Below are 22163 nucleotides of genomic sequence, written 5' to 3'. Positions count from 1 at the left end.
AAGTTGCTGCATCGTGTTCATTGTATTATGTGTGTCATAAAAGAACCATAACGGAAGCGGCTTCTTTGGATTTGAATGATGGCGCCTTCATTTCCTTGTGAGGAGCTGTCCAGTCTTCTTTATATAAACAAAGGTAGAGCCTCCCTTGTGATTCTAATTTGAATTCTGAAATAAATTGCTTCACTTGGAAATGAGGAAGACAAAAGGAATCAAAGATGGGGAAAGTATGCTATAACTTTCTGTTCTCAATGCCATCTCCAAATCCTTCCTCAATTTTTGAATTTCCTCCCAAATGAAAAATCACATGGGCCATTTATGCTTGGTTATTAGCCGCGCGATCCAAGCGGAACTGCCCTGTGGCTTTTTTTTTTTTTTTTAGTTATTCATGATTTTACCTCCCTTCAGGGGTTACCCCACAGCCACCATGCACTTGTCCTGTATTTCCAGGAACCTCTTTTATCACGATTTGAAATTTTGCCTCGATTTCATTTTAGAAATTTACTCTTCCTGTACTCCTGTAAATTCTACTGGGCAATAAGCCCCCATGCATAGGATTTTGATAATTTGGATCAGAAAACTGTGCAGCTAGAGAGCAGCAAACCCAACACAAATTTCTCCCGCATAAATGTGGGAGTCTTATAAAGGAGTCTTATAAAGGAGAACTTAATGAGATCACAGGCATCAGGAGATGTAAAACTCAAACCATTTGTTATGACAAAAGTAATGCTAGAAATAGCACGACATAGATGGGCCATATGAATGATTTACGCTGCAGTCTATTTTAAAAACACATTATCTTCTTATAACTCATTCTCCTGAGATGGTGTCCCATTAATCTTCTGAAGGATCTATTAAATATAGAATACCAGTAATAATGTTCTCAGAACACAGGGTCATGAAGATAAAACAGTGTATTAGAAATTCTATTTACTGGCACCTACAGGGCAGGAAACTCATGAAAACTGGTTCCACACCACAACATCCCATATGTAATGACCCATGTGTGCTAACTTGGGGCTGATCAGCAAATGATGAGAAACCACTGAAGCAACCATCTGGGACTGTACCCCTTCAGATTATGATAAAGAATTACATGCTTTGCATATCCCTTTGGAGTAAACAGCGCACTGTAAAAAGAAAAGGAACCATCAAGGAGAAGTTTATCTGCCTAGCCTTCTACCCAACATGTCACTTTAATGTATTCAGACAAGTTTGGATTTTTTTTTAGACCGTTGGTGACCACTTATATCTGCCACCATCAGATTCTTGTAGCTAAGGCAGCTCTGGCCTGAACAGGCAACCTTCTGCATTCACAGCATGTGTGTAATGACCTCTGCCTTACACCGACTCAGACAACAACCCAGTACAATTTATTCTGACCAGCAGAGGCCCCCAGGTTCTTAGAAAGTGGTCCTTCTCAGTCTACTACCTGAAAAAAAATTACCCAAAGGCCATTTATGCAGGGTCAATTTTGATGCTCGCTCAAAGCTCTTTTTAAAAATGTGACCTTTAAAATGCCTATTCACGGTCCTGACGCAAAAGGAGAAATTCCACCCTCCCACTAGCCAACCGCCATTTACATAGCTAACATGCGCCTGTCATTTTGCATGCTTCCTTGAGGGGATTCTTTGAGGTGGGGGCGGAGCAAACACTTAAGGTCACGTTAAAGGGGCTCTTAAGAAATGTGAAGCAGGTATGCACCGGCTTCGCAGTCACTTCCTGAATGACAGTTCAGCGTGAAAAACTAAAAAAAAATATGCAGGGCACTTCAGCCTGGAATGCGCTGCTAATTACCAAGCATAAATGGCCAAAGATTCTTAGGACTGAACATGGGAATGTTACATGTACCTGTAGAGCGAAAGGCAGTAATATTTCTGAGACCGATTATTATTTATTTATGTTATTTCATTCCTGTTTTTTAAAAAATAATTCTTGAGCACAAGACATTATTGTGGATGTGAATCTGTAGGGCACTGATATTTACTTTTGCTCAATTTCGCCTACAAGTCCTTTCCCTCTAAAACAACAGAGAGACGCATAGAGAATATTTACCTGTACACAGTGTTCTCTCTATGCAAGTCTTCTAAGCCACAAAGAATCTCTGCTGCATAAAACAAGGCTCTTTCTTCCTCAAAGCCTGGGTTTCCCATGTTATATATGTGGAACTTCAAGTCACCCCCATTCATTATGGTCAAAACCAAACACAGCGCATCCTTTGTTTCATAGGCATAGGCTAAGTTGACCTAGAAAGACAGGTGTGACAGTTCAAACACAAGAAAATTCCGGATACATATTATCTTTTACAGCTAACGTTTTTAATCAGGAATGCTATAAGACCAAACGCTGTTGAGGAGCAAAAAAAATTGAAAATTGAAATGTGCCTGGAATTCCATGATTCAATTTCAAACCTGTAGAAGGGCACCCCAGTAGAAAAGACTTGGAAGGCTTTAAGAGGGGAGTGGGACATGTTCATGGAGGAAATGGGTATTCATGGCTACTCGTAAAAATGGATACTAGTCATGCTGCAGACCTATTCTGTCCAGTAACAGAGGAGCATGCCTATTATATTAGGTGCTGTGGACACAGGCAGGACAATGCTGCTGCAGTCGTCTTGTTTGTGGGCTTCCTAGAGGCACCTGGTTGGCCACTGTGTGAAAAAACTGCTGGACTTGATGGATTTTGGTCTGATCCAGCATGGACTTTCTTATGTTCTTATAATTGACTTGGGACCCTACCAAAATCTATCAAAGTTTGTGATTTGCCAGTGAATTATGCCTTAAGATATCCTAGGTAGTTGCTGTAATGAGAAACCAAACCGCACACGGCCAATTGTGGCCTGCCTGCTTGAATCAAGATGTATTCTGGAGCAATGTACACGTTCTGGGACCAATACCGTCAACTGCTACAGATGCTACCTCAAACTAGAATGGGCCATGTGTGATCTTGTGCAGGGCCAGGGAGAGAAAGAGTGAAAAAAAAACATAGAGGGATGGTGATGTCCAAGGTGAGGTGTGTATGCTAGGTGAGTGGGAAACCAAAGGAGAACCTTCCTCCCCATTCTTTCCTGCTATTCATAGAGCTGTGAATCATCTGAGTTGGATCCTACTGTCAGCGCTGAGTTGGATCCTACTGAAAATATGTCAGCGCCCTCTGAAAATATGGCAATACTTACTACAAATTTACTATTGACTTTTTCTAGGATCTGCTTTTCATTTAGGGCCATGGATTCACCTTTCCTCTTCTTTATTCTTTTTTTCTCTAATCTTTTGCAAGCATACATTTTCCCAGTTGCTCGTACTTGGCAAGCACATACCTGCAGGAGAGAAATTACGGAAGAAGGGATGGGAGAGGGAGTAGAATAGTGTAGGAATAGTAATTTACTATCTTATCGATAAAACTACCAGAACTCTTAATTTGACTTTCCAACACAGTTTTTAAATCAACAGCTCTTCTGCTGCTGGAACAGAAGAGCCTTAAATGGATGTTTTAAATAAGGGGTGTTTGAGAATCAATGCATGGAGGGTTGGGTCTTCCCAGTACCTGTGCACACACAAGGTGAACATCCACAGGCTCTCTCCGTGTGATCACACATAGGCTCTGCGCACATAGAGCTGATCAAACACAAAGGGGGGGGGAAACAAAAGTACAACACCTGCACCAGCACATTTATTTCAACCCATGTTTAAAACATCTGACTACAGCTAAGGTCTTGGGTATGAAGAAGCACTAAGAAGAAGAAGAAGAGCTGGTTTTTATATGCCGACTTTCTCTACCACTTAAGGGAGACTCAGACAATCGCCATCCCTCCCCCTCCCCACAACAGGCACCCTGTAAGGTAGGTGGGGCTGAGAGCGCTCTAACAGAGCTGTAACTTGCCCAAGGTCACCCAGCCGGCTTCCTATGTGGGAAACAAATCCAGCCGGCTTCCTGAGGGGAAACAAATCCAGTTCACCAGATTAGCGTCCGCCGTTCATGTGGAGGAGTGGGGAATCAAACCCGGTTCTCCAGATCAGACTCCACTGCTCCAAACCACCGCTCTTAACCACTACACCATGCTGGCTCTCACACCACGCTGGCTCTAAGGAGGAAGAAAGATGAAGAGAGTGTTGAGTTGTAGTAAGACCTACTGTTAGCATCCTGAATTGAATTACACAGTCCAGAATAAGCCCAACATGGGTTAAGACTAAAGAGCAAGAAAGCCTTTGTGGCAAACTGGGAGACAGGGGTTCATTTTTCTGTGCTCGAGGAAACCCATAAATATACCTTGATGTGATATTTAATGTGATGCTTCCTAAGCACTGTGCTCGACTTCTATTTTATATTAACATTTAGTTTAAAATCTAGTGTTATTAACAACAACAACAAAGAAAACAGGAGTCAAGTTTAAGATTTATTATAAAAAGTAGTGAAAATATACAGTTGTGATATCAAACTCAGCCAGTCATAATTCTTTGGCTGCATCTTAGTTTGATATTCGTATGAGGTGCAAACAGCTTTTAACTGAAGTTTTCAGAATTACTCACCTCCCCAAAACCACCTTTTCCTAATACCCTGTACTGCCTAAACGTATTTTTCGTTATTGGTTGCCTGAAAGAAGAAAAGTGGTGGGGGAAGGGGAGAGAGAATAGTTTAAATGCAATTTAAAATGTAAATTTTCATCATAACTTTTTCAGGTTATTTGTATTATATAATATGTAACAATATCATTCGCAACATTTCCAAATTTTCCGCGTTTTTCAGATTTCTCAGACTACCGCACCATTTTCAGTCCTAAGGCGTTATTAGCTGTTAGTGACTTTGTTTCTTTCTCCATTTGGAGAACTCCACAGTTTGCGAACATGGATAGTTCTGTTGGCATTTATTGGAGAGAGACAGCAGAAAATAACTTGATATGCGAAGCATCATATCCTTCCCCCTTTCAAAATGCAGCAAGAAATGTGAACTCGGTGTGGAATGAAATGTTAGCTTGGCAAACGCATCCTCCCAAAACTGCCAAAGTAATACAAATATATAACTGGGTGGGGGGGAGGGTTGTAGATGGGAACTGGTAGACAGGAGCAAGGGGGCACAAAACCCTTGCTGTGCCATTGATTTCTTCCCTGCAAATCCCCCTATTGCTGGCCAATTTTCCGCCAGCTGAGCTTACTGTAAGTTTCAGAGCCTGGGGGGTGGGAGGGGAACGGCTTAAACTACTGTAAGTTGCTTCCTAGACATAACTGGCAGTTAGGAGAAGAACTAAGCATTGGTTCCCACTATTCTCCAGTCCTCCTTGCAAATGTCTACCAAGCCTCCCACACTGGACTTGCGAGCAAAACATTTTTGGAACCCTACTACTGTCTTATACAGCTGTTGCACCCTATTCTTTGCCCCTGTATTCTGCCACATTCTGTGGGATGCCAGAAGCGACAGAGGTTTGCAAAGAGGATAACAACACCTTTCATATTCATAAAGAATATCCCAGTACTCCTGGAATTTTAGCACAAAACCAACATTGCAGGACCAGAGAGAAGGACCACATCAAAGTGAGGTTTCATGCCTTGTTCTCTGTTAGGACTGCAGTAGTATTTCTGCGGAGCAGACTACTGGCAAGTGGGGCAGGATGGACATGGGGGTGAATCAGCACTTCAGAAGGGTTTTATAGGCCGTGAACTAAGGGCCACAATGTGGATATTAGAGTACAGTTTGAAGGTATTTCCTATGGTGGGTTATACCACATGGAAAGTTATTCTGAAACACAGAGCCAATAGGATATGGCAGATGGAAAACTGGATCCATACCCAAGACTTGGGTTCAAATGTCATTCACAGGCTCTTTGGTTAGCCCTGGGGGAAAAATCGTTTATTTATAACATAGAAGTCATATTTTACAAGTTTGTGCAATAGCAAGAGAGAAGGGGTAATAGCACCATTCCTATATGACAAATCCCACCTAAAACAGAAGTTCTGGTCATAAATACATCCTACGAGATGTCCTATCGGACACAAATAAAAGTGTGATTAAGAAGCTGTTGACAAAAGGAATCCTGCCTTTTCCATCCCAAGTGAATCTCCGCCCCACTTTTTTATGGTTGAAGTAGGACCGTCGCATAAACCTGTATCCTCCTCCCCCTCCAAAATGACACAAAAACAATCACGTTGATCTTTAAAATATTCTGCTAATGTAGTCTACAGACTGGTGTGCCACCCTGTATCACCATATTCTGGCATCAGTTGAAGTAGTTCGGAGAACATAGGCTGAGTCAGCAAATTATGCAGCCACATCTGCTCTTTACTTCCCTACCAATCCATCATTTCCTTGTCACAGGCAGCGCGGTCTGTGCCGCTGATTGCCTTCTATCCCTGCATGGATTCAGTGGACATTTCGAGGAAAGGTCAAGTCTACTGGACCACCCAGCTCTCCTTCATAATTGGATTTCTTTAATATAATGGAAAATTGTTTTCTCCCTTCTTTTCCCCCCTTCCAACTGTCCACTCTTAAAAAATCCATTAGATGTCCAGCAAACAATTAAATGAAAAGTAACATAGAGTAGGTACGCAAGAAAGAGTTACAGGACTACTAATCAGCCACCAGAGGGTGCTCTGCTTATACAGTAAGGGTAAACTACAGAACAGATATCGAAAGAATTAACTTTATGCTAAGGCTGAGGCTACCCTAACCACTTGTACTTTTATTATTAATAAAACACACAATTTCTCAAGCTTTTGAGAAAGCACTTCTAAACCTTAGAAGGGCTTTTAAAATGGCCTCACATGTACCGCTGAATTTCAAAACTGAAAGGAGTTCAAGAGTGCATGATAGACTTGCTCCCTAACCCCAGATGAGAGGCTGGTGTCTTTCCTTCAGTTATTTACAAGCTAGAAGAAAGGCACTCTGCATATGCCCAGAGGAGCTTTCTGTTTTCTTTTTACCTCCCATTTCTTTGGCACAGAAAGCAAGCTCCAGGGTAAAGGTTCCCACAAAAGATTTGCATATCCATAAAAGGACACGGTTGTTCAGTGGTTCAGGTGAAATTGATCTTGGCTCATTTCTAAGGATTACAGTTAGCGAAAGCACAATGCGATCAATGACATGAAAACAGCGAATTCTTGCAGATTGGAATTCAACATTTGCAGCAAATTCTCCTACAGTCTATGAAGATGAAGTAATAAAAAACAAGTCATTTGAAAATGTTTGCCAGCACTGAAAATAGGATATGCACCCCATACTCCACCATAATGCAAGCACATACAAATCCTTGCAGAATCACTTACCTTTCAAGCCATTTCCACTGGAGAAATCGATCAAAGTACATGCTGTCTGTATATTCTTGAAAAGGTTCTCCACTTAGATACTCATGTACAGATCTGTCTCAGATGAAAAACAGGCGAGCATTTTATAATCCTGAGCTTTGCTACAAAGAAGCATTCCAATGATGATCCTCAGTTTAATTCCCACTAATTCATATGTAAATAAATATTTGTTTAATTTTTTTTATATATATGTATGTAATGGTAAATATCAGTAGTTTCAGGAGTTCTTAACATTTCAGGAAGTTTACAGATTTAGGGATCCCAAGTTTTCTGAAATTTACTAATGAGCCTCAAATGTTCTATTAACTAGCGTTAGGAATGGCTTTCCTGATTTATCAAAAGACATGGTTGCACTCCTGAATGCATATGCCTAACAAAATGACATGCAAGGCTTGACTATTTCAGCTAGATAATTTAAAAAAAAAATTTAAAGGACTAATCGCACCTTTTAACTTGATTTTTAGTTTCTCACTTTGACACAAATCAAAGTTTTTACAATAAAACCTGAACTGTGAAATCAATATATATTAGGGAACAAGCCACAATTTTTAACACAAAACCAGCTCCGCCTTTGCCAGAACTATAACGCCTTTATCAGTTCAGCACACTGTAAATTATTATCTCAACATGGTGTTGAAACAATAGGCACCCCTTGGGACAAAACCAGTTTGTTAATAACGTGAATGATTCTCATTCTGTTCAGCACAAAGAATAAATTATAGCAGAAAATAAGTCATGCTATCACATGAGCAGAACTACCAAACAGGAGCTGGGTATGTTTTACAAATACCCGATTGAACCATAGAGGAATGACAACAAGCGTCCTGCCAGGGACTGTGGGCAAAGGGGTTTGTGATGATCCTCCCCGCCCTCTTTCAATATTTTTAAAAACTGTTTTAAGGCCTCAGTATCCGGACAAATACAGGAGACAGTGTTTGCAAATGTAGGCTGTATATGTGGAGATTTACAGTACAATGGCGAGATTGCCATGACTCTGCAAAATGGGTAAGCCCTTCCCCAGACAGGAGGACACCCAAATACACATGTATTTCAGGGCTTCAACCCTCCTATTCGAAAGCTTCTGGAAGAGCAGTGAACAGCAGCATCTGCACATTCCTCTGCCTAGATAGGCTGCAAAACCGCCTAATTTTTGTTTTTACTTTGAAATGGAAGGTTATTTAGGGACGTATCCTGGCATTGTAAAATGCCCTTAACATCAGGACTGGCTTCGAACCCCCCTGCCCCAGATCTAGGCAGGAAAAAGGCACATATGAGACATATATGCTGTCACGTGTGTAAAACAGGCACATTTATTTTGTTGCATGTACACACTATGGGAAAGCGCAGTCAAAAGGGCAGCTGTTTTTCCAAGGGCCCTTGTAAGTTGTAAGAAATTTCTGATGTCTCTGTCTAATGGTGCTCATGTCTGCCCATTCATGGGAAAGGGGTGCCAGAATAGGCACTTCTTCCATTTAAAAAACATTAAATAGCATTCTAACAGTGCAATCTTAAGGGAAGGGGAATGCGCCCAGAGATCAAACTGAGCCATACACTAGAATATCTCTCAGATATGCTGACATAAGGGCCAGTTACACCAGCTCAGGGCCTCAGCTCCAATGTGGGCAGATTGCAGGGCGTGGCAGGAGGTAGTCAGTTCTCTAAACCCTTTCAGCCCAGGAACGCTCCCTGAGAGAGGCGCAAAGTTGCACCAAGACAAATAGTGGCACAGCCCACAGATGACCATGGAATGGGAAAAAAAACATGTGCCCCTTCCACGGCCATGCCCATGAGGCCCCAAACAGCTCTGGATGACAACGAAGGGCGTGAGTGTAGAATCATACAATCATAGAATCATAGAGTTGGAAGGGACCACCAGGGTCATCTAGTCCAACCCCCTGCACTATGCAGGAAATTCATATCTACCTACCCTACACACCCTGAATGACCCCTACTCCATGCCCAGAAGATGTCCAAGGTGCCCTCCCTCTCATGATCTGCCTAAGGTCATAGAATCGGCATTGCTGACAGATGGCCATCTAGCTTCTGCTTAAAAACTTCCAGGGAAGGAACGCTTACCACCTCCTGAGGAAGCCTGTTCCACCGAGGAACTGCTCTAACTGTTAGAAAATCCTAATCTCTAGATGGAAAATTTAATTTCAACCCATTGGTTCTGGTCCAACCTTCTGGGGCAATAGAAAACAACTCGGTACCATCCTCCATATGACAGCCCTTCAAGTACTTCAAGATCAATCACCGCCCTCCTCTGCAGTGGCCAAGCACCCTCCCCAGCACCCAATCATGGCCCCCCAGCCCTACAAAAACCCCAGCCAGGGCACCCCACCACTCATGAGGTAGGGTATGTGGCACGGGATGCTCTCTGACAGCTTCCTGCCATGTGGACTTAGAGCAAGCAAGAGGCACCCTGGCAGTGGGAAAAGCACAGAGCGGGTACTTAGCACTACTGTACAAGCACCTCGCATCAACACCCAACATAGAGAGCAAAGTCCACACTCTGTGGCTGACCTCTTTCAGTTCTGAACCCAAACAAGTACCCCATCTCCTCAGCCAGGACCCAAAGGGGCGGCCACACACTGACAGGAAAGCAGGGGCTGTTCCCCCAACCTCCTTTCCCTTATCCATGGCTGGGAGACACCGCCTCCTGCACCCGAGCCCAGCAACCAGTGAGGGTGGCAGGAGCCCTAGATTTCTTCATCACCCCCTCTCACGAGGGGGTTTGGTGTGTGCGGACTGGCCGGGAATAGCTGCCGGGGAAGGAGACCCGAGCTTTGGGCTCAGCACAAGTAGTGGCTGGTGGTAGTGCTATCTAGGAACTGTTGAGGACTCACAGTTCTGCCTTTTTTATTTTGTCTTGCTTGACTCGCCCCGCCCGAGGGATCTTGGGTTTATGGTCTCTTGACAGTAATCACAGATCATCAATAGTGTTATAGGCACTAGCGAACAGTGACATTTGGAAGTCAGAGGAAATAAATAATGGGTGCAAAAAGTAGAATTTCCTGATATGTTCTATTGTTGAAATATATTACTTGCGTCTTTTTTATTTATAGTGAATATTAGTTATCTTTTTACTTTAATCACAACTTTTGATAAATTCACAAATACTACTGAAAAATTAAAAGGCCACATTTTTCTAGTAACAGCAATGCATACCTTGAATGCTGGGACCCAGATTCCCTTGCAATGAATGCACTATTGGGAGGGGAAAGTCTTCTGGTAAAACACATACCCACTTTCCCACAAATGTGCTGCTTCATCCAGATCATATACTTCCGTTGCATAAAGCACCTTATGTACGTCAAAACATCGAACACACAACCTTATCTGGAATGGCCCTTGGAATGTGTTTTAAGAAGCAAGCCATGAATTCAGATATCCCTTGCCTTTAATTGACACATATTTGTAAAACAGGGGTGGGGAACCTTTTTTCTGCTAAGGGCCATTTGGATATTTATAACATCATTCGGGGGCCATACAAAATTATCAACTTAAAAATTAGCCTGCTATATTTGGTCAAACATTTAGCCAAGAGGCAGGACCGGAGACGGCTCCGAGTGTCTGCCAAATAGAGTGACTCGCTTTTGAGCTCTGCTGTCCCCAGCTGGGCCCAAGAGATTCAGGCAGGGCAGCATCCTTCTGAGCTAGAGACCTGCCAGGACCCACGAAGGGCCAGAACAAATGATTTCGCGGGTCTTATACGGCCCCTGGGCCTGACGTTCCCCACCCTTGTTGTAAAAGAATCATGAGAACGACAACAACATAACATGACCTTGGAATGTCACATTATACTTACTTTACACAAGGTGAGAACAGCTCTTTACAGGGACTGTTTTCAAGTTTTTCTTCTGCGTGCTGGACAAGATCTCGACTGACTTCTGCTACATAAACTGGGGACTAGAAAAAAAACCAGAAAGAATGAGCAATACATTAGCTTTGTAACACGGTCTATCGTATTCTTGACAGGCCTCATACAGACAACTCAGTTCTTTACCTTTCTATGGATGATGGCTGCAAAATTCAGTTTAGCTGTAAAATGGAAACGTGTGATGGTGGGAGGAATTCAGATTGGAGTCATGTCACAGGACAAGGGGGGGTTAACTCTTTTCCCTCCTCCCCAGCTACAATTATGCTGAGGAGAATAAGAAAACAGGCAAAAATAGAGTGCCTGCCTTCTTTCCCTAGTGGGGTTAATAGCATTGGGGGGAGGGGGAGGTTGTCCAGGAAAACATTGCAATGAGAAAAAGTTATAACTTGCTATTTCCTACTACTGAAGTTCTGATCCAAACTGAGTCCCCCACATCTTCTTAAGGTCAAGAAAGACACTGGAATATCTCCACCATATTAGGTTCTCTGGCTTTTAAGTTATATTAAAAATGGAATTGGTTTGCAATAATGTAAATGGCAACCCATTCATGTTGCCTTTGATATCGCCCTTTCAATTTGTGTTTGAAAAACTGGCCTAGTTTAAAGAACGTGAGATATTCTTGAATCCTACATAAAAAGGATAGAGGTAGAATGTTATTCACACATTGGTTCTAGTCAACTGAATTAATAAAGGGAACAGAATTTAATTATTTGAATTGAAGATAGCTATCACATGCATTTTTAAAGTTTCATTGCTTGCTTAAATTGTTGTATTTGGCTGGTCGCTACAACCTACCACAACAGTTAAGCCATGCAGGGCAGAGATCTATGTGCCCACGTGTGTACGCGTATAAACAAGAGAGAACTTGGCAGTCAAAAATCAGCCAACGAGAAGAGAGAGGAAGTCACACCATGACGCTAAAGTAAAGGTAAAGGTCCCCTGTGCAAGCACCGGGTCATTCCTGACCCACGGGGTGACGTCACATCCCGACGTTTCCTAGGCAGACTTTGTTTACGGGGTGGTTTGCCAGTGCTTTCCCCAGTCATCTTCCCTTTACCCCCAGCAAGCTGGGTACTCATTTTACCGACCTCAGAAGGATGGAAGGCTGAGTCAACCTTCAGCCGGCTACCTGAAACCAATTTCTGTTGGGATCGAACTCAGGTCGTGAGCAGATCTTGGACTGCAGTACTGCAGCTTACCACTCTGCACCATGGGGCTACTTAGCACCATGACGCTACAATACCTTTTTTAATAGGGCATGAAGGTTTGTACTCAGGATTTGGTATGCAGCCTTACACTGAACATATACTTTAGCTATCAGTTTAGCTATCAAAATGATTAGCCACTCATAGACCTACCCTTAAAGAATAGCATTTGACCAAGGAAGCAAGCTGTCCTACATCACAGCAGTTAATGTCATTGCTAATAATGTCAGTAGATCCTTGCCATTCACAAATCTATGACTCACAATGTCACTTATTTGTGATCTGATCATGCAGTGTGGTCTCCAGCCTGTTTTTATTCCCACCGAGGCATCACTGTAATCATTACATCATTAAATTTGCAAGAAATTAGATTGTTTTGCTACTCGGAGGCAGCAAACCTGTGCCTCCCAGTATTTGCGGATTTCAACATTAGTGCTGACCCTGGAAGGGGAGCCCCCATGAACCGTGTTCTATGTGCCATTAAAAAGATTACTAAACTTACTATTTATTTATTTATTTATTTATCAGACTTATAACCTGCCCTCCCCAGCAAGTTGGCTCAGGGCGGGTAACATCATTAAAAGCACAACAAACAATGTATATAGTCCTTAATAAAACCAAAAAATAAAACTCTAAAATCCTAACACAATGGCGCACGATATATAACCTTGGTCATTTGAATTAAAGCAGCAATGCCAGACATTCCTTATTTAACCAAAAGTGGAGGCCTACAGAGTGGCTGTGGGGCCAGACCCCATGTGACCTATTTCGGAAGGAAATCTTAACAACTCATGATGCAAAAAAATGCAGAAATTTAGCAGTTCATAAAAGCCCATTTCAGACATTCAATTTTGGCACTCCACTCAAATATATTAGGAGCATGAGCTATGTGCAATCATTCCTGCGTGCACAGGCACCATTTTGTATGAATGGCACAATGTACATGTTTTCCATGAGCATACAGCATCAGTATGTTCAAATGGGTTCCATAAAAAATCATGTGTACTGAAGTTGCATGTGCTGTGCTTGGAAAATACATGCACTGCCCCGTTCACACAAAATGGATACTGGATATATCGGGACAATCACGCATAGTGTCTGCTCCCACTATGCACAGGTGGAATACCAGATGTCTGAAAAGGATTAAAGAAAGCATTTTAACTGGGTCTTGTCCAGCAAGTTGTGCTAAGTGAGACATCTAAAATTAATTAATAAGACTTCATCAGTTGCTCTCAGAAAAATGTGATGATATGGTAAGCATTTTAATAAATCTTTGCAATCTGTTAGGGTTGCCAACTCCAGGTTTAAAAATCCCTGGAGATTTAAGAGTGGGGCCTAGAGAGGGTGCAGTTTAGGTAGGGGAGGGTCCTCGGTAGGGTATAATTCCATGCAGTCTACCTTCCAAAACAGCCGTTTTCTCCAGGAGAAAGTGGAATATTTTTTTAAATAATAAATAAGTGATTTATGTAGTTGGAATTCTAGCCCCTCCCTGGAGGTTGGCAACCCTACAATTAATAATATACTTTGGTTATTTTAATCTGAGGTTTTTAGCTAATTTATTTATCTATTTAAGAATTATATATCCCACAGTTTTAGATATGGTACCTTTTAATTCTATTTTGTAATTGATATGAATATTTTAATGGCTTCGCCGTATTCATAAATCTGATTAGCAGTCACATATAAAGTCCGCTGCTTAAAGTTGGGTCATGGCAACTAGATTATTTTTTAAAAAAAATTATTTTAATATTTAGTGAATTTTAGTTTATTAAATATTAGTCAAGAATTTTAACCAGGTATTGTATTTTTTAAATCTATGTAATCTTTTATCTCATGTATAGATGATACAAATGTTTTACTAATATATAAATCTGAATACTTTGGTTAAACAGTATTTGAATGGTTGATGCACCAGGGAAGCAAGGTGGAAACATAAGAAAATCTCCAGCAATGAAATAGATCAGTTAAATACATTAATTCATTCATAGTCTCTCCCTCGTGTTCTCTCTCTCTCACTTACACACACTCCTTCACTCATTTAATCATGATCACAGTGTCAATACACAGAGATTATTCTGCACTCCACATTTTCAGAAGAGTTAATGTTAAATCATTCTGTAGCTTTCAGAACTGACAGCAGATTTGAGACAGCACATGCTCAGAACCGTCATTCAGCTTCAAGAACAACAAAACAAAACCAGATTCCAACACCATTTGCAAACCCTTTTCTTGAAACAATTTCAGAAAACCACCTGCTCACAGGTTGCTTTTATTTGTATCTCATTTTACAGAGTTTAGATTTACGACATTAGCTACAATTTCCTCTCAATCCAGATGCATATGCAAGTTTTCCATTTCCCTTCTCTCCGCTGAGGTCACGTTGCTGCACTGTTCTGACTGAACGGTTAAGTAGCTGATCAAAGATCTCCAGCGGTTTGACAGCATTATGCAGGATTAACATTTTGGCTTTCTGAAGAACAGACAGGATTGAGGATACCCAAGACAAGTGAGCAGCTCCCTGCACCAGTCACACTGCCCTTTCCCACAGCAAGTTCATGAGAGACACCATCAGCTTAAAAAAAATTTTTTTTTACTTCTAATCTAACCTCTCATTTTCCTTTTTCTAAGCCAATCCATGCCTATTTAGAATATGTCTGTTAGTGTGAGTCAAGTATCTTTCGAAAGCCGGCGTTCTCTACCCGATGCATAAAAGGAAACATATGGATGGATTTGATCCCACAATGGAACACTGCAGACCGTTTGACTAAACAATTTAACAGAAATAATTCTCATCCCCTCCCCCTTTCATGGAAAGCCCATTTATACAGCTTTTGTATGTCTATGAAAACAAGCTGTGTAATTGTGCAGGCCTTGAAATCATTCACAAGTAGCAGCCGAGGGCCAGAGAACTCTTTCCAAGCCGTGCAACCAGCGTAACTAACCCTGCAGATATTTTATAGCCCCAAAGAGTGTTCTGTGTACATTAAATACCAACATTAGTCACTCTTCTCACTTTTGTTTGAGACTGTGTATGCCAGAGTGTTATTAAATCGCCAGCCCTGGCACTTTCTCTTTTTCAAAGCAGTTTGACATGTGTTCAGATCTAATGAATTAAAAGAAATCACTTTTTTTTGTTTTTACTTTGGCAAACCAAAGTCAACCCTGTGTGAGCACGAGAAACAACCATAATCTCCCACAGAGTCAATGGTTTTCAGCACACTTTACTCTGCGTTGAATTGTGGCCTATGTCTCTATCAACCAAGATACTAAAAGTAGATGAATTTGGAGATCACTTTGCACAACATAACTTGTTAAGACTTTCTTGTATAGCAAGGGGTTGTGGGACTTGGCACACTACATCTCCTTGGACCCATGGGGGACTCTTTGTGGCTTTGTAGATTACAAAATGGCTTTTGATAGTAGTGCCCGGATAGATTATGGGCTAAATTAGAGGCATCCTCAGTAGACCACAGAATATTCATTCTTATTCGCATGTTGCACAAAAACAATTTATTGATTGTAGGATGTAGCCAACAGGGCCACTTCTCTTCCCGGATCCCTGTTAAGAGGTGAGTGAAGCAAGGCTGTATTCTGGCCCCTCTGCTATTTAACTTTTATATTAATTCAATGGTTCAAGCTCTGTCGAATAAGGATTTCCATCTGCCAAACTTAGCAAACAGACAGCTACCTGCCGCATTATACGCAGGTGATACAGCCATTCTATTCTGTTCTGAAGTAGGGCTTATAAGAGACCTTTGGGCTCTTACTGCATACGGCAAAGAGGAACAACTAACAATACATTTCCAAAAGACCAAGATTCTAGTCTTCAGGAGATATGTTAAACATAGACAGCAGATCAATGGACACGATGTATAACAGGTCTTCAAATACTTAAGCATAGTGTTTCAATTGACAGGTTCGTGGAGGGTTCAGATGACCCAGGCTACTGAGAGTGCCCAAAGACTGGTATCAACTATTCTGAGATTTTTTCTGCTCGAAAGAGGGTTCACACATTCCCTATGTAATTAAAGTCTTCCAAGGTAAAGTGACACCTCAACCCCTCTACGGTTCACAGATTTGTTTATACAAAAACGTCCGGTCCATTGCGCACCAAATGCCATTCTTAGAATAGATTCAGGACAGGTGCCACTTGAAGCTCGTAGCAGGCATCTGAAGCTCGTAGCAGGCTATATGTTTTTGACTCAAGTTAAACTGTAATCCATCTACAGCTCAGGTTGGGTAGATGTGGTTGAGAATAAAATACTACTTCTTGGCTTCTTCCCCTTAGAAATATGCCATCTTGGGTTCTCGGGAACTAAAGAAACACGTGGTGGACAACAGATCTGGGATACAGCTCCTCAGGCTGATAGAGATTGGACACACCGCTATCCGACGGGAGGAAATCATAGCCAAAATTTTGTGCTGGCGAACTACCTTTATACTTTAGAATTTCCCAAATACAGCAGAGCTTTCACCCTAGCCTGTTTTAAATGTTTGCCCTCAGTGCTACTGTGTGTGTGTGTGTGTGAAATGCCGTCAAGTAGCAGCCGACTTACGGCGACCCCTTTTTGGGGTTTTCATGGCAAGAGACTAACAGAGGTGGTTTGCCAGTGCCTTCCTCTGCACTGGTATTCCTTGGTGGTCTCCCATCCAAATACTAACCAGGGCTGACCCTGCTTAGCTTCTGAGATCTGATGAGATCAGGCTAGCCTGGGCCATCCAGGTCAATTCATCTTTTATGCCTAAATCTCCAGGGGTCTGGCTCTGATCAGCAGCACTGCCAACAGAAAGTAGCAGCACTACTCTCAGAGACTCCAGGTTGGGAAATTCCTGGAGATTTAGAGGGTGAAGCCTGGGGAAGAGAGGGACCTCAGTGGGGTAAAATGCCATAGAGTCCACCCTCCAATGCAGCCATTTTCTCCAGGGGAACTGATTCCTCTAGTCTGGAGATCAGCTGTAAATTTGGGAGATCTCCAGATCCCTACAAACCTTCATGGCAAGTGGAAACATCTACCAGCCACAACTGCTACTTTGCTACTACTGAGCAGAGTCGTCAGAACATTGATGGAAGGTGGTCCATATTCAATGGCTTGGAGCCACTGATAATTTCCTCAGCAGAGCCTCACTTTCTCACTTCCCCCTCCTGCTGCAGCCTAAAATGCTCTCCTGAATGTTGCTCTTGGGAGACTGAGATCTCCAGGAACAGCAGGAGGGGGAGAATTGTTGAGCATTAGGTAGCAAGCTTTGTTTCATTTCAGACAGCCAAGGGTTAATACAGATGTTAACCAGTTCAAAGGTATGATGTAACCTGCAATATGTTAATTTAGCATTTGGTCAGTGAGAGCATCCGTTGTGCACATGCAACTTGTCATGTACACAAGCAATCTGCATTTTACTGTGCTTTCTCTATATCCTTTGTTTAGAAGAGAAAGCAGTCTTAGTTAACTTTTGACCATCAACCTGGAAGGATGGAGGGGCGATTCTTATTCCTAGAAATGCCTCGTGTTTAAGCTTAGTGCCTGCCAGAAGCATCTGGCAGTATAGTGTAAGCATACGGGCAGCCTAAAACCCCCGGACTGGACATGGCAACCCGCTATGCAAGCATTCGACTACTGTTTTGGCTGCGCGCCTGCCCCAAACGCTACGGGACGGTTGCTGCGTACTCCGTTGAAACGGACACGGCCGCTCCTACGAGCGCTGTGCAGCCAGCAGCTAGGAAACAGATGCAAGGGCAACCTCCAGAGAACCTGAGCGACTCCATTTTCCCTGTGCAGACTCTGTTCCAGCCGCAGCCATGTCGTGAAAAGCAGACAGTCACGTAGTCAGTGCCAACACCCCCCTCCCATTGCAACTTCAGCAACGTAATGGGCGATCAGCAGCGATCCTGATATCAGATGAGTCGTTCTTCCAGTTATGCAACAGCAATCTCCAGCCATATGCAGAGAACGCACCTCTTGTTCCAGAACGTTAATCACTTCAGCAGAGATCTCCCGGTCCCTCCTGGATTGCAAAAGCCATTGGAATTAGAATAGATTTCCAAATTCTCACTACCACCGATTAATCCTTTTTGTCACCTTTTGCCACCTGGGAACCTAGGAGGGGTAAACCCCCTCTCCCCGCCCCCAGAAAAACAGTATATCTGGGGTGCCCCCATCCCATTATGTCACCTTAGGTCTTTCCTGGCTCCTACGCCGTTACTCTGTTGGTTTGGTTTTGCACAGCCTAACCATGCTCCCTCCCGCCTTGCTAGCCAAGTCTACGGGAACCCCTGCCCCCACTTCGGCTTTTAACTTTCACTCTGTCTTAGTCTACGTGAACTTGGACAACGCCTCTTCTGGAAGGTAAATATTACCCATCATTGATTCCTGCCACGTTGGCATCTGTGCTTGTACTCCCCTCTTTGAATTTCCTAGATATCTTTGTATGTGTGTATGCAACACTGATTTGATTGAAAGACGACATAAACACTTTTAATTCGAAATTCCCTTGTCTGTCTTGATTCTTAAGTTCACAGTTAATGGGCTCTGGTATAGTTGGTTGATCTCGCTTTATAAATATTAAAGTTATCGATCTGCTTAGCTAATTCCCCAAATTAAAGAGCATTTCGGGTAACAATAGGTAACTGTAGAGATGTAGAAAGAATTTATTTGTTTTACCTCCCGTGAACCTTTTCCCTGATTTAGTGAGTAAAGATTGTTTGACTAAGACAAAAGGACTTTGTCTATTTTTGTGCATGTGTGTGACTTACTCTATTTTCATTAGGCCATAACCAAACGATCCAATCCCTCTGAATCGGTAGCAGATACTAAGAAGTAAGGCTCAATTCTAACAAGAATCAGCAAAATAGCCTCCTCCTTTCCCATCCACAGAAATCCTCCAGTGAATCCAAGCCAGTATTTTCATTGCACAGCCTGACAAAAGAAGGCCTCCCTCTTCCACCTCCTCTTTATGTCCACATCTTTTTAGCCTGGAGAGACACAACTTCATCCTTTCCCCAAATATTAGCATGGCATATCTACTTTTCCCCCGTTTACATTTATTTGCTGCAATTCACAGATAAACAATAGTACCCAAAGCCCTGTACAACAGTGTGTTACCAGCTCACAGGCAAGCCAAGCCCCACACCTGCAGGGTACAGAAGTGAGAGAAGAAGGCATTTACACAGAGAAGTATTGCCTTCCCTTGATTCTCCCTTTTCCTGCCTGGCCCATCTGTGTTTCATTGAGAAGATGGGTTGGCATGAGCTCTGAGCTCAGCAGGAACAGAAGTTCTCAGGAAAGGCAATACAACTAATGTACTGTATGTTATGTACAGGATCTCATTATCCCCATCCTAAGTGTTCATCACTTCCTTTATGCCTGCATTCCACAAGGCAAAGAGACATACGTGAGGTACTTTGTAAATGTAAAAGCTAGTTAGAGAAACTGGAGACATTTCATAAAATAGCCGTAAGTGGGTTTGTTTTTAAGAAGCGAGTATCTACAGTGGTGTTTTGGTACTGATGAAACGCGACATAAGAGATTTTAGGCTAACGATCCACATTGCTTCGTGTCTGACTCCAGGATTTGATCACATGCACAAGAATTATAACCCTGACAAACTACCTTCAGAATATTCCAGCTCCCGCTCCAAGCATTTCCAATATTGCATGCTTTAAGAAATGGCTTCCACATGTTCTTGTGCTTCCTCTAACGCCCAAATTTAACAGAACTCTTACGGATCAAACATGCCTGTTCAGCCAAGTGGCCTAAATTACGTACCAATGTTCTGGCACAATTGGATGTTTAAATAAATAAGAACTCTCTGTGCAAAGATTGGGGAAGGGGAGCATGAAGAATACAATTAATTAGGAGTTCTGGACAAGCAGGGTTTAACCTGAAGGTTCATGACTTCTTTGGATGAACTACTGCCACTTGGACTCTCAGGATCAATATAAGAAGACCATTTCTGTGGAACGTTCTGTTTGCATCCTGACTGCAGTTCTTGTCGGTTCATATCTATCATATTGCAGACGATTAGCAAAACACAGCGAACGAGCTAATGTTTAGATTGGATTTCAACACAACGTTGGCCGATCTTATTCCATTAATGTCAACATTTTAATGCGGGCGGCTGGAGGAAGAGCATGCAAAAATATCCCTTTCTTCATTGCCTCATTTTACATCGGCTGTTCGCTTACCATAAACCCACAATAGGCTTTTGAATGTGTACCTCAAAACCCCTGTTTCTCTCCTCAGACTCAGATGGAAAGCCAACAGATAATTCTGAAATCCGTCATCTCTTTGTGTGTGTGTGTGTGTGTGTGTGTGTGTGAGAGAGAGAGAGAGAGAGAGAGAAACCGTTAATTGGACCCATGAACAAATCAAAGCTTTGATAACTATGAAGAATATGATTTTGGTTAACTGAACTTAACTTGCTATCCTTCCCTGCTGCTGGACCTGATATGTTAACTAGTACCTTCTTTCTCTTTTTGGCTCCTTCTCCATTACATCCAGCCAAATTCCTCCCAAGGTTCTGCTTTTTAATTGCAGAACAGATACATCGGCCAGATATGGTTTTACCAACCCAGCTCCCAAAACTTGAATATTCTTGCATGGCTGGAAAGAGTGACACAAATCCCCTGGCTTGGCAATTTAAGGATGGAACAGGAGGTAAAGTCCTGTTTGCCTGTGGGTAGGAGAGCTACCGCTGTTTCCAGGTCCGAGAGGAGAAAATACGTCAGTGTGCTTCTGGAAGGAAGAGTCTGTTGTATCAAGGCTCTGTAATCTTGCGGTTTTTAAATTACTCAGATGTGATATATCAGTTTATGGTAAACAGCACAGTTCATCAGTGAAAAGCAAAAGCTTTTAATTTACTGCCGGAATTATTCATTTTTAGCATCATCCCCGCCCCCCAAAAAGCACTCATATCTGATGTGAAAACTTTTGATTCATGGTAACTCCACAAGTCTTGGGATGATAGTTTCTACGCAATGTGAATCAATTTCTTTTTACTGAAAAGAACGGGAAGCAAACAGCCACCATTACAGACGCATCATTGATCTCTGAACTAAAGATGGCCTCAGCACATCTCGGATGAAATTATCTGGGGTTCACATTTCATTCATATTTCTCCTTTCCTTCTACACATTTATTTAGTACCAAGATCATGCTAAGTCTCTTCATTGGTCAAAATCCATTTAAATGCTATTCCCAACAATTCAATCCTTCCTCTTCAGCTCAACCCAGGCTGCTATTTATTTATTTATTTATTTCAGCACCCGAATATCTGTCATATTACCAGCCTGCACAGTTAATAACGGCACAAGAAGCTGTATCATAAAGACAGGGTATGAGCTATAATAAACATGGAGTAGCTTCAAAAATCCAGCAGCCTGTGTGGAGTGCATCGATTTTATGTTGAGACAATAACTCATCAGTTGTGTGTCTCCCTATAATATTATTAACTTTGCTGGTGGGGATGAGCGTACACATGATTCATTTCTTTTTATTTACAAAATTAATATCCCATCTTTCTGCCCTAACAAGAGGCTGACAATTTAAAACATACTTGATTAAATCACATTTTAAAATAATAGAATCATAGAATCACAGAGTTGGAAGGGATCACCAGGGTCATCTAGTCCAACCCCCTGCACAATGCAGGAAATTCACAACTACCTCCCCCCCACACCCCTAGTGACCAGAAGATGGCCAAGATGCCCTCCCTCTCATGAACTGCCTAAGTTCATAGAATCAGCATTGCTGACAGATGGCCATCTAGCCTCTGCTTAAAAACCTCCAGGGAAGG

General features: G+C 42.2%; 1 protein-coding gene across 2 annotated transcripts in view; it reads right to left on the bottom strand.

Moving 5' to 3' along the window:
* GRK5 (G protein-coupled receptor kinase 5) overlaps positions 1–22163 on the bottom strand; it is a 206610-nt gene that overhangs the window by 27862 nt on the left and 156585 nt on the right. The window contains exons 5-9 of one of the 2 annotated variants that reach the window (XM_056849935.1): positions 11098–11198; positions 7251–7343; positions 4524–4587; positions 3173–3313; positions 2053–2243 (exon numbers count right to left, since the gene is read on the bottom strand). In XM_056849935.1, the coding sequence (XP_056705913.1) occupies positions 2053–2243; positions 3173–3313; positions 4524–4587; positions 7251–7343; positions 11098–11198 (590 nt within the window). Of the gene's footprint in view, positions 1–2052; positions 2244–3172; positions 3314–4523; positions 4588–7250; positions 7348–11097; positions 11199–22163 lie in introns of those variants that run through there. The other variant, XM_056849936.1, reaches the window with a different exon arrangement.

The sequence above is a fragment of the Euleptes europaea genome, chromosome 5 (assembly GCF_029931775.1).
Source record: "Euleptes europaea isolate rEulEur1 chromosome 5, rEulEur1.hap1, whole genome shotgun sequence".
NCBI lineage: Eukaryota > Metazoa > Chordata > Lepidosauria > Squamata > Sphaerodactylidae > Euleptes > Euleptes europaea.
Note: the sequence above shows the minus strand (reverse complement) of the source record. Positions and strands in the feature narration are given on the sequence as shown.